Source organism: Ischnura elegans, chromosome X (assembly GCF_921293095.1).
Source record: "Ischnura elegans chromosome X, ioIscEleg1.1, whole genome shotgun sequence".
In the NCBI taxonomy this organism is placed as follows: Eukaryota; Metazoa; Arthropoda; class Insecta; order Odonata; family Coenagrionidae; genus Ischnura; species Ischnura elegans.
This window is the reverse complement of record NC_060259.1, coordinates 38,035,315-38,051,985: the sequence shown is the minus strand read 5'-3', so window position 1 is coordinate 38,051,985 and position 16,671 is coordinate 38,035,315. Positions and strand designations below refer to the sequence as shown.

The window sequence follows — 16,671 nt, the reverse complement described above, 5'->3', positions numbered from 1 at the left end:
CTTTAAAACATACAGATAATTTTATGAAATTTGATACATATAACGCATGTATTGCATCTGGAAAACCAGCACAAAAACAGGTATACATTAATTGAAACTCGTATCATTCATCCAAAGAAGGCTATTCGGCCTCCGGATGGCTTTCAGCTGAGAGACCACCCGGCTTGAAGCCCGAATAGCCTTCTTTGACTATATTCGCCTAAAAAGCATCAGATCTTACTTCATCACTAATCCATTTTATAATACATTTAGAAATTTTATAATATTCACATTAATGAATATGATCTGATAATACACACTTAACAAATAGAAATTTCAGAGCCTATCACTCACACATCTAAAATATATTGAATAATCAAGATGATAATAATTCGTAAATTTTCTCTAGTCTAGTCCTTGCTTTTCATGAATTTCAGTAGTATCATTTGAGGAGCGCTGTGGAAGGATAAGAGAGGTTAGAGAGCTAGACATCCGAAAGAAGAGACATAATTGGAAATTCTGTTCGAATCCCATGGACGATTGAAAAATCATCGATGCTAGACGGTGCAATCCAAATGCAAATCATGGGTTGAATAAAATACTAAATATGCATCATTTTTCACAACAAGTGCTTAGTTCGGGAAAAATCACCCGCCCTCACCAGGACCAGAACCATTTGTCGCATGCTTTAACTCGAATAAAATAATAAATGCTGAGCTGATATTTTTAATTCCTGTTTATGGGCTAAACATGTTGATTACCAGAAAATTTTATGTACCTTTATACAAAAATCAACTCACATTTTAATGATGTCCTCATTGTCGGACCCGGTTGTAGATCTTAAAAAGTGTTCGTTCTTTGTGACATCAACTTGATTTTAGATTTAGGCCCACAAGTTTAGCTATGGACGTGAGAATTTCACACTTTCTGGGTTAGGGAGGGCCAGCTCTTCCGCTCAACTAACTGTCACTGGCATGCGAATTCCATTGACGCTCCAAAAATTTTTCGCATCTCCATTTATTCGTGGCTTAGCAGCGGAGAGCCATATTAAATCGACCCTGGACCTATGAGTCAAAAATACTGTAGCAGCTGCTAAAATGGAGTGTGGGACTGAAAGTTCGTGACTTGAGCACCGACTTTTGTGGTGCATCAAAAACGACTTTTCAGAGATTACAAATAAAATACCACGATATAAAGCCCTAATTTTTATTGGATCTCATTTGATCGCATACTAAACAAAGCCTATTTTGAATTTTCACGTTATCACCTCTTCAAGTACCGTTACCGGTACTTTTTTAAAACTCATTTTAAAGTGTATTTTTTATCAAGACATGAGGGGATAGCCGGCCTGGAATGAGAAGAGTTTGCGTTGACCCTAGTTCCCTACGAGGGTCTAAGAGCCTCACTCAGAAATGCGGTACTAGAACAGTGGAGGGAGTCGTGAAGGACTCTGAATAATAACAAACTCCGTGTCATCAAGGTCGTAACAGCAGCGTGGCCCTCCTGGCACCATCGTGGCCCTCCTGGCAGCAGCGTGGCCCCAGCGTTGCTCTTTCCGGAGCAATTGGAGAGAGGAGGTAGTACTCACACGGTGGAGGATAGGGCACAGCCCTTTGACCCATGACTATCTCTTTACTGAAGAGAAAGAACCCCCCAATGTGATGATTGTAGGTGCCCGTTAAGTATTCGACATATCCTGATAGATTGTGATAAGTACCGCGACGCGCGGAGACGGATTAATCTTGGGGGAGACCATGAATCTCTTTTAGGAGACCACCCTACCAACATAAATTATACATTTCGGTTCTTCAAGGAAATAAGCATTTTTAATAAAATTTAATTAGGCTCACTCATTTTGCGAATTCAAGATATACAGTGGCTTTCTTTTTATATAAGTTTTGGAATTAAATGGCATAGTAATGGTGCGACATGACCTAGCCGTCGACGCACCCTAAATTTAAATACCTACTACTATTTTTTATCAAAAAATGGCAATTCATAATTGAAAACCTAGTAATTCTTAATTTTAAACCTAGCAAAAATATCACAATTAAATTAAATTTTAAGGAGAAATTCATTAGAATTGTATTTTGATTCTTACTATATGAGTTTTATTAAATGGAAGTATGCTATTTAGTTCAATTTTCTTCATAAAAAGAGAACATATCAATTGTGCATTATCAAAAAATGCTCTTTCCTCTAACTAACTATTTTTGCCTATACAAGCACGTTCTGACAAGTCAATGGCTTAAGAGGACTTATATTGTAATATTAACATGTGTAATCAAATTACACGTCTTACCATCTTTTACAGTAAAATTTACATTGCATTCTAATTTGGTTTATGAACACCTACGTAGTGGCAAGTTTATAACTAAAATGCTATGTTTGAAGGTACAATGTGTTTGTATTAACAGCGGTATTTCATATATTATGTACATATAATGTGATATAATAGGCAGAACTTGGCCTCCGGGTTGTTCTCCACGGCAATTCGTCTTGGTAACGATAGTTTCGACGGCGTTGCAGCAGGCATATTCAGGTTTGAACAGGCCAGAGCAACAGGTTTGGAGACGCCAGCTGCAACGTCGAAAAAAATGTCGTCACGAAGATGAATTGACGCGGACGACAACCCGGAAGCATAGCTGAGCCTACAGTATCATTCTGCGGAAGCCTAAATGTGAAATGAACCAAATATTCTTATGTCGCAGTAAACTAATGATTTTAAATTAATTTTTGAAGAATGCCAAAGAGCAATCATGGAAGACGAATCGTTTACTTCAACACTCTTTAATGTGCCAGTTCCTCCGGCGCCTCCCCTCCTGCTGGCCACGGCGGCGTCCGCTCACTCGGTGTCGCTGCAGTGGAAGATCGGCGACGAAGGCGGGAGCGCGGTGCGCGGCGTGGCGCTGCACGTGAAGGCGGAGGGCGGCGAGTGGGAGGAGATCCGCGTGGAGCGCGGCCGCAGCACCCACCAGTTGACTGGGCTGCGCTGCGGCACCCAGTACCGCGTCTACGCCACGGCGCACAACCGCATCGGCGTGGGCGCGCCCAGCGCGCAGCTGTCCGTGCGCACGCAGGGCGGGCGGCCACAGTTGCCGCCGCCGGCCAGGGACATGCTGGCCGTCGAGCCTCCGGGAAACGGATCCGCTGGTGCCGTGGCCCTCCGGTTGTCCAGGTGGCCTGACGGCGGCTGCCCCATCCAGAGGTTCGTCGTCGAGTACTCGTCCAATGGAGACTGGATAGTCGGTAAGGCTTTGGTAAATTCAACCACGCATGGGGGTGAATCAAGGTCGTGGTTTTGGGGGAGTGCGTGTTATTACTTATCCTGGAACCTTTGTGGTATGCCACACATTGCTAGGACGAAGGGTCTGAGATCTGATATACGTTTTCATGGGGCTCTAAGATATTATTTACTTACCATTTACACCCTTTTATAAGGTTGTACATTAAAAGTTTCATTGGAGAATTTGAGTTAATTTGAGGAATTGGATTAAAAATTACCGTAATTACACTTTTTCCAAACATTACGGCAGTGTTATACATATCATAACATAAGTAGAATCCAATGAAAATGTAAACTAATCCTAAATTTTGTCTACACGCCAGGCATGAAATGTATCACACATCTATTGAAATTTTTGCCGGAGAATCAACATTTGCTATGGTAGAAAAAACCACCAGCATAAAAATGTCAATTATAAAAATGAACATATTCTGCTCTTTTTTATCAGGAACTAAAAATATATTGCCGATGAAAATTCTTCCACTTAATAATATTTCTTTATACAATTCCTGCAAATGAAAATGAAATATTCTTTTTAATTCACTTTATGGTGATTTCACGAAAAAAGTGTCATTTTCGAATTGAACAGATTTGGCAGAGCCACTTTACACAGATATTTATTCTTAGTTTCAGAGATTCCAGTCTATTGACCTATTTGGAAAGTTCCACCGACATTGACAAAAATATATAACGCTTTTCGGATATTGATATAGGATTTACTTCTTTCCGTCAAAATAATAATGTAAATGAGGTACACAAGGTGCTGATACAAGGTGCCTAAAGGACGATGGCGGAATTTGCCATCTAAAACGTAGACAGCAAAATATATGGCCCGATATAAAACCAGCGAAGAACTCACCTTATCGGATATTTATTTCATGCATGTTAGACGTCATTATAACGTCCATGGATGTTTACAAGCCAATTTTTGGTGTAGAATATTTGAAAAATTCCAAGCGTTTATATTTACGAGTTTGATGAGCCTATTTCAGCGCATTTTTCATGTGACTATCGCGATTTCACTTGAATGAAAACAGTTTTTGCCAATACTTTAGTAGCAGAGTGAAGAAATTTCTATGCCTATGGTTATAATGATTTTTATGGCAAAATAGACTTCAAAACAGTTTAATCTTCACTTCACGTATTATCTGATTTTAATAAACAATCTTCCCGTGTTTAGACCAGAGATTTTTCAAATTTTCAGGTTTTTTAAACGAATATTCAGAAATTATTGCAAGAAAAACGTATATTCATATCGCAAATGGGATTTTTATTGTTATCTTAAAATCGTAGTTCGTAATTTAAATGAGTTTTTCATTCCTTTAGCCCTCGGGTGAACGTATTTTAGAGAAGATAAAATATTATATTAACTGAAACGTTTTTTCAATGTAACAAATCAGTAAATAAGTAAAATAGTATTAAAAATAATGCTTGAAAATACCATATGCCAATTACAGGTATTTGATCTATTTGCTTTCTAGAGGTTATGCTATCATGGTTGCTCATCTAGGAACTTGCACTTATTAATCTACAATATCTGAATTATCGAGTTAAATCCGTTTGTGTATGCGTAAAAACATTGTAGAATATATGTATTTTTAATGGGTATTTACCTCGCTTACATTACGTAAAATATTTCAATTCCTGTATGAATTATTAAGGGATGTGATCTTCCCAAATAATTATCTCTGGGCATGTAAGAACAGAATGCCTATTTAGAAAAGACGAGTGTGAAAAATCTTTGTCCCGTTATTTTTATACTAGTGAGATATACATGCCCAAATTATTCACTCGGTGGATTTATGTGATGTATTATTTATATAATATGAGTTGATTCAAATGGAAATTAATAGTAATTCCACATGTTAGGGGTGTCACAAATAAAATGTCTCACACATGTATTGGACATTATATCTCGTAGAATCAACGTTAGTGCTAAAGGTTGGCTAACTTTGTACAAAAGGTTTCATTGGTTCCTAAGTCCTACTAACATGGAAATCCATGAAACCATGGGAATCGTAGGATATTAATTTTAATGTTAAATTAAAGTGAATTTATCCGTAAAAATTCAAGCTGAACTTCCTTCCTCAAGTTTGTGACGCTTTTGAGCTATATGTTAGCATATATTTTGGAATACTTACTTTTACAAGAATATGCTTTTTTTAAAGATTAAAATTGAGATAGTGAATTCATATTTTTTTCCTGCCTCTTCAAGGAAAACAGCAAAACCTATTTTTGGGCATAAAATACTGCCTGCACAAATCTTCTTATGACAAAAATATACTTTTTATGCTCATTTTTATTCGTAAATGCATGTATATTGTGCATGAAAAATTTTCCACTTAGTAATACTTCTTTATCTTGAAAATGAAATAATAATCTTATTTTTAAAATATGAATAGTTTTGGAATTTCACGAAGAGTTAGAGTCAAATGTAAAGTTTGAATTTGGCCGTCTTGGCAGAACCTCATAAAATCTTTATCGATAGGTCCATGCGAAATTCACTCCTTAGTTTCAGAGAGCGAAAGTAGGTGAAAGCTGTGTAGTATTTCGATTCATTTGGACGATATCCAAGCAGCAGGCGATACCCATCGGATAAATAAATGAAGTCGACCCATCAAAAAAAACGTTGTTATTACACGATGGATATTTTGACAAAGTTACATAAATATTCTATTGTAACGTCCACGACGAGTTGTAAAAATAAGGTTACCTACATATCCAAGATATAGTAAGTCCTTGATGTTAAAAAATTGCTATTTAAACAGTATCCATAGGTAGCATATGTTCGCCGAATAAAGAGCACAAGCGTTTTGTTCGTAAGTCTTGGGTATGGTATGGTATTTGGAGGAGGCGACCGACAGCTGATGTCATTTGCGCCATGAGGGTAGGGTATGGAAGGAAGGGTGGAGAGAAACCCGGCGTCGGCATTAGCCTGCTCTTAACAAAAGGCGTCAAGGGGACCACGGCTTAGCGTCCCATCCGACGGACGGAGTGTTGCGCTTCCACATAAAATTCAAGCAGGGATTGGGCATTCTCTGAAAATTCTCTGCCACTGCCGGGATTTGAACCCGAGCCCGCCGGGTGGGAAGCCAACACTCTAGCCACCACACCAACCCGATCCCCGTATGTTTTGGGACTGCAAAAAATAAACATAATAAGCATACCCATTGACTACTCATCATATGTGTTGAAGATATCTGAGAGATGTTGTAATAGCACCTCCATTAGGGTGGTGCGAAAAAACTCAAGTTCCAAATTTCGTGTCGTAATAGTGCGAAAAAGTTGCGATGCGTTAATACAAGAAGAACAAAAAAAGAATTATTAAAATCGGACGTCATCTTCCGATCCCGCAAAGCACCTGAAAAAATGACAAAAATGAAAAAAATTGTTTTTTTTTTCGTTGTAAAAAAATTAAATTAAATTAATATCATTTAACGCTGTAGCAAAAAATGATTACAAATAGCATCGGTTATTATTTATATATGCATATTTATGGCTTTTAATTGTTATTACCGATCACACAAGATCATTAAAAATGTATAAATTTTGCAATTTCGCCTATTTTTCAGAGTTTTGTAATAATTACTTGAGGATAATTTTTGAGATGTTTTAATTAGCTCTTTAGATCAAAAATGACAATAAAACTGACCACTAGAATTGAAAGGCAAAATTACACTTTAAAAAGTCAGCATGTTAACCCTATTGAAACCGAAAGTGAAGATGTTGAGGTTTTAAATGACGCAACGCGAAGTTCAACAATCAAGGAGAAATTTGTTGACTAGGAAGATTACATGCCTAGTACATCCAAAAATATATAAATCATAATGGCAAATGACGGTAAAATTCCAAAGTACAACTTTTCATTGTGATCAATACGATGATAAGGGTGTCTCACCGTACAGCTGCTGCCATAGCATCAAGTGCACTTGTAGACATTGGAGTTATAACTGAAGAATATACTTCTAAGTTCATTGACCGATGTAGAATTAAAAGGGAAAAGAAAAATATTATAAGCGATTTACAGCAAATCCATCTTGATTTAGGTGAGCTACTCGGTTATACTTTGACGGAAGGGTAGACAATACCATAGTCATAGAAATGATTGAATCGGAGGAGTACTGTCGGACAGTTATAGCGGAACACCATTCTCTAATAAAAGAACCGGATTTTGTGTATTTGAGTTATGTTTCTCCAAGCTCCGGGTCTGCTAAAGATATAGTGGTCTCCATTCTATCTTATCTCTCTGATCAAGGAGTATCATTAGAGTTCTTAGAGTTAGTTTGCTGTGATGGCACGAGCATCAACATTAGATGGAAAGGTTGCACTATTAGAAAGCTCGTAAAACACCAATGACACCCGCTGCAGTGGGCAGTTGGGTTACTTCATTTCATTGAATTACTTTTGTCATATTTTTCAGTATTTAGATGGTGAAACAAGTGGCCAAAAATCATTTATTGGGCCAATTGGACTAATATGAATGGTTATGGAAAGCTTCCAAACTGCATTTCCAAACAATTGAATGTGAAATTCTACAAGTTGATAGATAAATTTTGAGCAAGGACCAAAGATACCTTATTGACATCAGTCAAGCAATCACAAGTGGCGACTTTCCAAATGACTTAGCAAACCGGGATACTGGACCATTTTCACATGCTAGGTGGCCCGTGTGAACGGAGCAAAGGAAACCTCTCGATACATGCCTGGATATTAAAAGAAAGTAGTTTTCCCTGTTATTAAACGGAACTCTAACTTTGATCACGAAGAGAATGTATTAATGGCGATGGTTTTTAATTACAGAAGGCACATTAGAGAGCTAGGGCTAAAAAGAGTATTTAAAGCCCGACAGACTTAACCAAAAGGCAAACCTATCGTAAACTTCATTACTCCTACCCCGAACTTCTAAATAACTGACCATATAGAATTGATTGACTGGAATCTAGTCAAACTATCTACTCCACCTCTTCCTATGAGAATAATTACTAATGAAAAAATAGCTTCTTTCATTGAATCTGGCGATAAACAAGATTGGAACATTATAACTTCCCATATCAAACGCAAGTAATGGAGCCGTGTGTGAAATTGGTAACGGAGGCATCCCTTAAGCTTTGTGGCTATCGATTCTAGGGCTAGGGCTAATTCAAATCAAGGTCCATTATGCCAGACCTTACCACTAAATCGTAGTACAAAGTAGTTTTCAAAAGTTAAAATTTAAAAGAAGGACAAAAAATTTAAATATCGTAGAAGCAGTAACCCTCATTGGTTGGATGAATGGAGGGTGTGGGTAGAACTCAAAGTGCAGCCACCTCTCCGCTGTGAGTTCTGGGTTGTTTAAATATTATTAAATAATATATAAACAAAGGAAGATCTGCATAATCAAACATGTATTTTAGACTAAAATATTACCTTAAGTTATTATGACACAACTCTGAAAAACCGGCTAAATTGCAAAATTTATACATTTTTAATGATCTTGTGCGATCGGTAATAACAGTTAAAAGTCATAAATATGCATATATAAATAATAACCTATGCTATTTGTAATAATTTTTTGCTACAGCGTTAAAAGATATTAATTTAATTTAATTTTTTTACAACGAAAAAAAAAACAATTTTTTTCATTTTTGTCATTTTTTCAGGTGCTTTGCGGGATCGGAAGATGACGTCCGATTTTAATAATTCTTTTTTTGTTTTTCTTGTACTAACGTATCGCAACTTTTCCGCACTATTACGATACGAAATTTGGAACTTGAGTTTTTTCGCACCATCCTAACCTCCATGTCCACTGTTGAACATCGCAGGAACGTCGTTTGAGCCGTCCTTTAGATATATGGCAGATGTACATAAAGCTTCAATTGGATGAACATTGATGTTACACGTATGCTGTGTGCTAGAGCCGAAAATGCTGTCTGGATGTGGTTGGGAGATTGATTTCTGGCTGGCTAGTGACTCTAGAAGGTGCATGGAAAAAAGATATTTTTCCACTAATTCGTTAATACATTTTTAGTGTGAAATTGATTCTGTCAACCCTTTTCTCTTGATTTTGAGTCGTAATCAAAACAATGGAACTAAATGTTACTCAATGAATTTCATAATTTGATACCAGCACATGAATGAACACAATACCAGGCATTTCAAAACCTCCGTCGAAGAATGCTTTTTCAACCCACCAGAAAAAATTATTATGTCTTTTAACCAATTTTGCGTACGTGAACTTATCAAATCCGAGATTTATTTAATCCTAAATTGCTTTTCCGCAATTTTTCAGTTATCTTTCAATCATTATTCAACTCTTCCAAAAAGGACCTCGTAGGCAAAATTTTGTGCATTTTTTTCAAATTATCAAAAATGTATCTTATGAAAAGTAAATTGTATTGCCGTATTTTGCATGTAGCAATTATCACAGCCGAAATTACTATGCACGGGTAAATGGCCAGGAGTGTATCGTATACATTAACATATCAAACTTAAACCTTGAAGTTTGCTCCGTTACCACTGAAAGTTTTATTGAAGAAAGTTTTCTCAAGTTTTCCCTACAGAATAAAAAACCCATGTTTCCAAATCAAAGGCTTTAATTTTACTTACCACTACTTTCTCATCAAAACTTCGGGAAAGGCGAGTAAGGTTTTTTCTAGTTAATGTCATGCATTAAGCAAATTAATTACATTACTCAATCTTTAGATTCTTAAAAAAAGGTCTTTATCCCCGAGAATTTACATTTACCCTGAGAACATACTTATTTTATAGAATTAATTTTATATTGAACTGAAGAGGAATTTTTTGCACAACTTTCACATTCACTGCAAAAGTAAAACTTATTAAAAAATTGCGGAGGATCGAGTTACCTCTTCAATGAGAGAAAGATTCCATTTTGGAAGCGCAAGTAAGACCTTCAAAGGGATAGTTGAAGTGTTCTGTGATGACCGATGAACTACTGTTCCCTTTGAAAACGCATAGAGAAAATAGTGATAAAATGGCTGCAAACTGTATTGATAATCAGCACTGATATATTTTTTTAATGTTAGTGTTAAAAAATTTGATGAAATTCGATTTCATGCTGGGATGCTTTTATACAGAAGTTAAGAATTTTGTGGCTCTGAAGTTAGCAAACATTGCGTCTCTATTATCCCTAGTCGGTATTCTAAATATCTAATGAAATTATGTCCCTTTGCCTATAGCTTCATTCTTAACTGTGGTCAGATGATTCACTGATTTATCTCTGGATGAGCTGCAATACTCTAGTTAAATTTTAAATTGACTCGAATGCGAATGTTCTAAGGTGATTTGATTCGCATCCAAAAATGGTTCAGCATTCACTTTATTTTCATTTTATATGTTCTGAGGTATTACATTTAGCTTTAAGCAAATATCGCCTTATTTGAACAAGATTGTAAAGGGTTCAAATGAACTATTGTCACATAAAAACCTCATATTAAGCTGTACTGAGTTTTTCCCGTATCGCATTTGACCAAATAATACCCTTACCTTTATTTTTGATAACTTGTTTAAATAGTGTTGGGTTTTTTTAACTTCACCTTGCATTACAATAATTTCTGCCACCTCTGATCACCATTATTAATTTGAGCATTAGCTGCTAAATAGAATCAAGAATAACCTATAAAAACTGTTCTCTTTCTTTCAAATATTGCCTCCCACCAGTCTTTACTATCTCTTCTTGACTAATCAAAATGTTACAAAATTCGAAAATCAACATCATTTTGAGGTATTGATTGAGCTTCATTCAGATATTTAATGCGTGCCTCTTTCTTTTGAGTCATCTATTTTTCTATATTATCATCTACCCCTATAATAGCTTAATAATCTTTTATCGAGCAAAAATACAAATAGTTATCAAGGTAATTTCTTTCAAAATTAATTAAGCAATATTTACGTATTTATTTGGGGTAAGCCTTGAATAAATTATTTAGAGAATGAAATAGATTGATAAAAATTTAGTGAGTTGAATACATTAAAACAATTTGTAACATATTTAAATTGTATTTCCTTCTGTTGTTTAATTAAGAGAGTAAATTTAGAATTTTGGCGAATAACGAAGTTTATGCACATTTATATACTCCTTTGCCATTGAATAATGTCAACTTATATCCAGCCAATAATGTTTTGAGACTGCAATGGTTGTATTGAAAAATGGTCTTATATGGTTCATGCATGTCGTTCATTCGGGCATTCAAATAACGCGCCAAAGTTTCCAACCTGGTAGTAGTTCTTCATAAGGCTCTCAGATGTCGCATTGCACTGGAGTTGCGTGAGGCAACCTAGGAAGAGAGCGCTCTTACGGATTTAGACGGAACTACCGCCATCATTTCGCGGGAGTGATCGATTGGTCCAGCCTCGAGGAACATAAATTCATCTCCAAGTTTCAAAAACGTTTAACAGATGTCACCAATCTCTTAAAACGCGGAGCTCGCATTCACAAATACTTCCTATAGAGCAGCTGTCAACCATGAACCTGGAATAATTATGGTGCATTATCCGCTATAGTATGAACCCAGCAGAACTATCGTCGCACTTTACTTGAAAAAGATTGATTTCAACTCCTTTTTTATCCATATATTATGAAGAATTAATTTTAGATATCGATCAAACCTGCCATTACGTCAATTTTCCTTAATCCAACTTTGGTTCCAGATATGCATGTGTAACTGCTTAATAAGGTTGGAAAATACCATTTAAAACTAGTATTTATTTCAAAGGAAGAATTATATGAGCTAAAATGTTCTATATCTGTCTCTGATTTCGTCCTTGGGAGCTTCAGAATTGGTTGACGGCCCCTCATTTCCACAGCGCATGCTATTCGCTATATCTAAAATTTCATTAGAAAAAAGATCTATTTCAACAATTTAGAACAACAAATTATGACAAGTATGAACAATGCATGGAATCCATTTGGCCCTCTATGTCGCGTGCAGAAGATATTTACTCTCGCTGTGAAAGAATGCCATTATGAAAAATACAATAGACGTGGATGGGTGGACACATAGTACCTACCTTTCATTGCTGAAAACGGAAAAGAGACTGATTTATTTAAATAGCTCCATTTGCAAAGCTCAACATCTGTCGAACGCTGCTTCCATATTCGCATTGTTATGTAAAATTACACCATATTTTTACTTTTACAGGTAATGAATGGAATGAAGGATTGGTCATGGTGTGTATAGCATAATATGCGCCATGGAAAGTTAATGTGATCCTTAAGCTTTCATTCGAACATTTTCAAGTATAAATTTAAAATTAAAACTTACTACACAAATTATAAAAAAATTTACCATAGGAATCATTATTTACTGGTGAAGAGTGAGAATTGATACTAATAAGAATGTATCGGTCTCTAGAAATGAATGCGAAAAGATCGGAGAGCCTTTCCTGACGATGCTTCGTAGTCATTTATGGCGGGGGTAGGTCAACGATCCATGTAATTCGGTCGCCTTTTGCTCTTTTTACATTTTTAATTTTTTTTTCACACTTCCAAATTTTGTCATTTTTTATTATTGCCCTATTTTCGCATTATATTTTTCGTTCAAAATTTATTTTTTCTCCTTATTATTTCAGTTTGTTTAAGCTAGCCGGGGAAGAAGATCATAAAGGATAAAAGTATCTGCCATGAGGTAAAGATATGTTGGGGGTCTCGGTATACCTTTCTAAAGATTGCATAACTAAGAAGCAATGTGAGCCATTTCTTTCTTGCTCTTAAACAACGATCCTCTCATCAACTCTTTCCTTTCATCTCTGCACTTCACTGGGGATTTCTTCCGCGGCAGTTGGCTTTTGGACAAAATTTTCAGTTCTCCCTCGACCTAAAGACTCTGGCAAGATAGCCTGGAAATGTTGTCCAAAAGCAAACTGAGGCGGAAGAAAACCCGAGAAATACGTAGATGAAATATTATCCGCGGAAACCTTCGTTCTAAAACTCTTTTTCTTTTCATAACGATTTCTTTATTCCATTTCTGTATTCATATTTCATATTCCATCTCACCTTATCCATTCTCCTGCTGACCGACATCTATAACGTTTCCAGTATTTTTTCCTCCTCGCTCCAAGCGTCCAAATATCTGCACCTTTATGTGCCACGCTCCATAGAAAACGCTTTGATGGCCATTTCTTTCTCATTCTCCTGCATGGATTCTATCATCAATTGTTTCCCATATGTAAAGGCTTCATCTACTAACGCTAATCTTCTCCTGATATTATTATTGCTGAGTCTGTTTTCCTCTAGTATTATCAAAGGGTGGAAGAATTGTTCCAATAGATCTAGAATTTGGTCATCTATACTATTACTCATTGTAAATTTTATTGATATCGACCACAAGTGCGTGATTTCTTTATCATATTAGTTATTATCAAGTGATATTCTCCACCACTTTCAATCAATTGAAACTGCTTATTTCTGTCGTAAATTAGTACCGTATTTATTTAATTACATTATGCAGTCGCAGTAATATTTTGAATATTAATCATATTCCAACCTTACCTAAATACATTGATAAAATTTAAAATCCACCATCATTATCAAACACTTCGGATTGATTGGAGGTTAAAGTGCAAGATTCACGCCTCATCTACCTAAGTATATAATGGTTTAAATACACCATTGCTAATAAGGTCACAGTATTGGAACGAATCGGTCCGAGTTTGCCTAGTATATTACCGCTCCAGTAAAGATTTGGTAAACAAAATCCCTCATATTCACGAATGATTTATTACTGCATGTCATGAAAGTATTTGCATAAAGCCACAAGAGGTACACTCCGAGTTATAAGCCTAGAGGAGACATCGGTGTCTTTATTTACCTTTCGAGAGTTCCGCCAAAAAAGAGATAAATAGATACGACGTCTGCTGTTAGGGAATTGAGAGAAAACAGGGAGAAACAGAGAAAAGGCCAATTATCACAGAGTATACATATGCGGTAGAGGAGGCAAGAAGCTGTTTAGGTCCCCAAAGATATCAGATACAATATTAAATGCGTTTGATTACTTTTTCTATTTATGCAAGGGAGCCCATATTGTGAAACGAGTGAAGGTTAAAATTTTTTAAGGTAAAGGAAGAAGGTAAACGGTGAAAAACGGGGGAAATTTACTATCCACTGCCAGGTTGGTTCTGCTCCGCTACCGGTCGTTGCCTGGCATTGTGGCAGTGTTGCCTGTCATAGTTTTGCACTTGTTGCTGTTTTTCGTTTTGCAAAGAACCACTGCAGTGGGGAGACAGAAATTAATTGTGTCTTGCAACTGCTTGCCTCTCATTTTTTGGGAAGACGTTTTTGTCCGTCCGTGTTTGCGGTCCGTTTTTTGCACGGTTTTTGCCCGCAACTTTATGCAAATCTGAGCTACAGCACTGGGTCCAAATTTTAAATGTGCGCGCCGAGATTCTGCATCAAAAGCACCAAACCCCATCCCAGAAGCACTTGGTACGCCTGGGTTACACCGTGAAGGATGCCTGCGCGAAATGCAGACGGACTAATACGCTACACACTTCATATATTTATCGAAGTTCTTCGCTACAAATGATTTAGTTCCCTCCTTTACCACTTGAAAAGGAGGAAGCAGTTACGTCCAACAAGGTGAAACTCATTTCTTCCCACCAAATACTCTTTGTTGGCGTTGCCACCTCCGCGGAGCGAGATTTTACAGCCCCTCCATTCAGCGTGGTGGAAGCAGCGATTCCCCAGGAAATCTCGGCCGCGGCCTCGGCTCATTTGAAGGCGGAGACAGGGCGGAGACGATAGGCCATTCAACCAAGCCTATCGATGAGGAAATGCGGTGGCCGGTTTATGAGGTGTTGTGGCTGGAAGCCGACTAAAGACTTCCCAAGCAGCAATGAATATCCCAACAACATCCAGACAACATAGGGTGCTTTCCAGTCAGGTGACTCTCATGTCACCTTGTGTTAACTCTAATCAACTCCTAGCCAGCCACGAATGGAAAGCACCGTATGCGCAGTAGTTGTAGAACTTGGTAGAACACGAGTGTAGAACACTGGGAAATGTATCCAAAGAGAACGATGTAAGTGATTCAGAATGAAGATCTGGAATGTTTTTCTTTCTATTATTGACCAATGTTGGATTCAGATCTTTGGTCATTTGGATTGTTAGCTATAGGTAGGTATATTTAAAAATAATATCACTCAAAATCACAAAATTTTAAAATAACAATAAGAATCATCTCATAATTGTATATTAACTACTGCAAATAAAAAAAGCATTATTATATCCACATGTAACCCATTTATTTAAAACGTCATACCTTGAACACATCGTACACTTGGCAATAACTTATTAAAAAAATGTTTCAACTCCAGTACAAGAATTGATCTCTTATAAAAATAGTGTTGTCTCCAATGCAGGTGGAAGGCGCCAAAACAACTATGCATGCGCAATTCCTCTGTCCGCTGTCTCAAACTCAGCTTTTCGTCAGAGTCGGTGTGAGTCCGCCTGTGTCGGCAACTCCAACGAATGGAAAGCAGAAAACACGACTTGTGTCGACGCATGTCAACTTGCGTCGACGAATGGAAAGCACCCATTGTCGGCGTTAGCATATGACACCCGTGCGATATCCACGTTTATCAAATGAACGTTGCATGGATATCTGTCAAATATCCAAAGGACCCACCACCATACAACGTTGCAAACATAGAGTTTATATTACTATAGGAGGCTCCATTGAATACCAGTTGCTGCGTAAATGTGAAACCGGTCTCCACGCATTAATTCGCACTCCAACTTTAGTCACCAGTGGCGCAAGGATCGGTAGCCTTCTATGTTTTTCTCTTTGATTTCCCTTCATAACTCATTTAGAACTAATACTGTTATGGGCCAGTGTCTTCAGTGCTCCACTCCCATGCTAAGATTCTGGGATCGAGACTCGTCAATGATATCTTTTTTCAATGTTACTTTGTACTTTTTCTTTTTAATATGCCTGCTTTTCACTATTATTTATACGATTTTCACTGAAATTTTCACTTTTTCTGTGGGAGGATTTTTTCTGTACCCATGCGGCATGTGATGCTTTCCCAATTTTCTCTTTGAATTATTTAATTTACTTGTCGCAAGACGACGCATTATTAGTATAGACGTGTACTCGGATTCCTTTCATATTTAACTACGAGCAAGTGGACTGTTACGATTCAAGCCTATTTTTCGAATCGTTGGTAAAGAACCGCTGAAAACCAGATAGAGCGAGCTAGGGAGGGAATGGGTTCTTCCTCCGGAGTTGGGGACGGTCAGTCAGACGGACGGGATCTTTTCACTCAGGGAGCTGTCACTCATCTGATAAGAGGCTCCAGAGAAGCGTCTTGTTGGTAAATTTTGCTATTTTCCATCAAGAGAATTATCAGTTTTAATTATCTAAGAATATAGCTTTTCCTGTTATGCTTTTTTCCCACTCAGCAGGGTG

At 37.1% G+C, this 16,671-nt stretch overlaps 1 protein-coding gene across 3 annotated transcripts in view; it reads left to right on the top strand.

Moving 5' to 3' along the window:
• Positions 1-16,671, top strand: part of LOC124171357 (Down syndrome cell adhesion molecule-like protein Dscam2) — a 500,071-nt gene that overhangs the window by 445,877 nt on the left and 37,523 nt on the right. For all 3 annotated transcript variants that reach the window (XM_046550521.1, XM_046550522.1, XM_046550520.1), the window contains one exon: positions 2,782-3,228. In XM_046550521.1, coding sequence (XP_046406477.1) covers positions 2,782-3,228 — 447 coding nt within the window. The remainder of the gene's footprint in view (positions 1-2,781; positions 3,229-16,671) is intronic.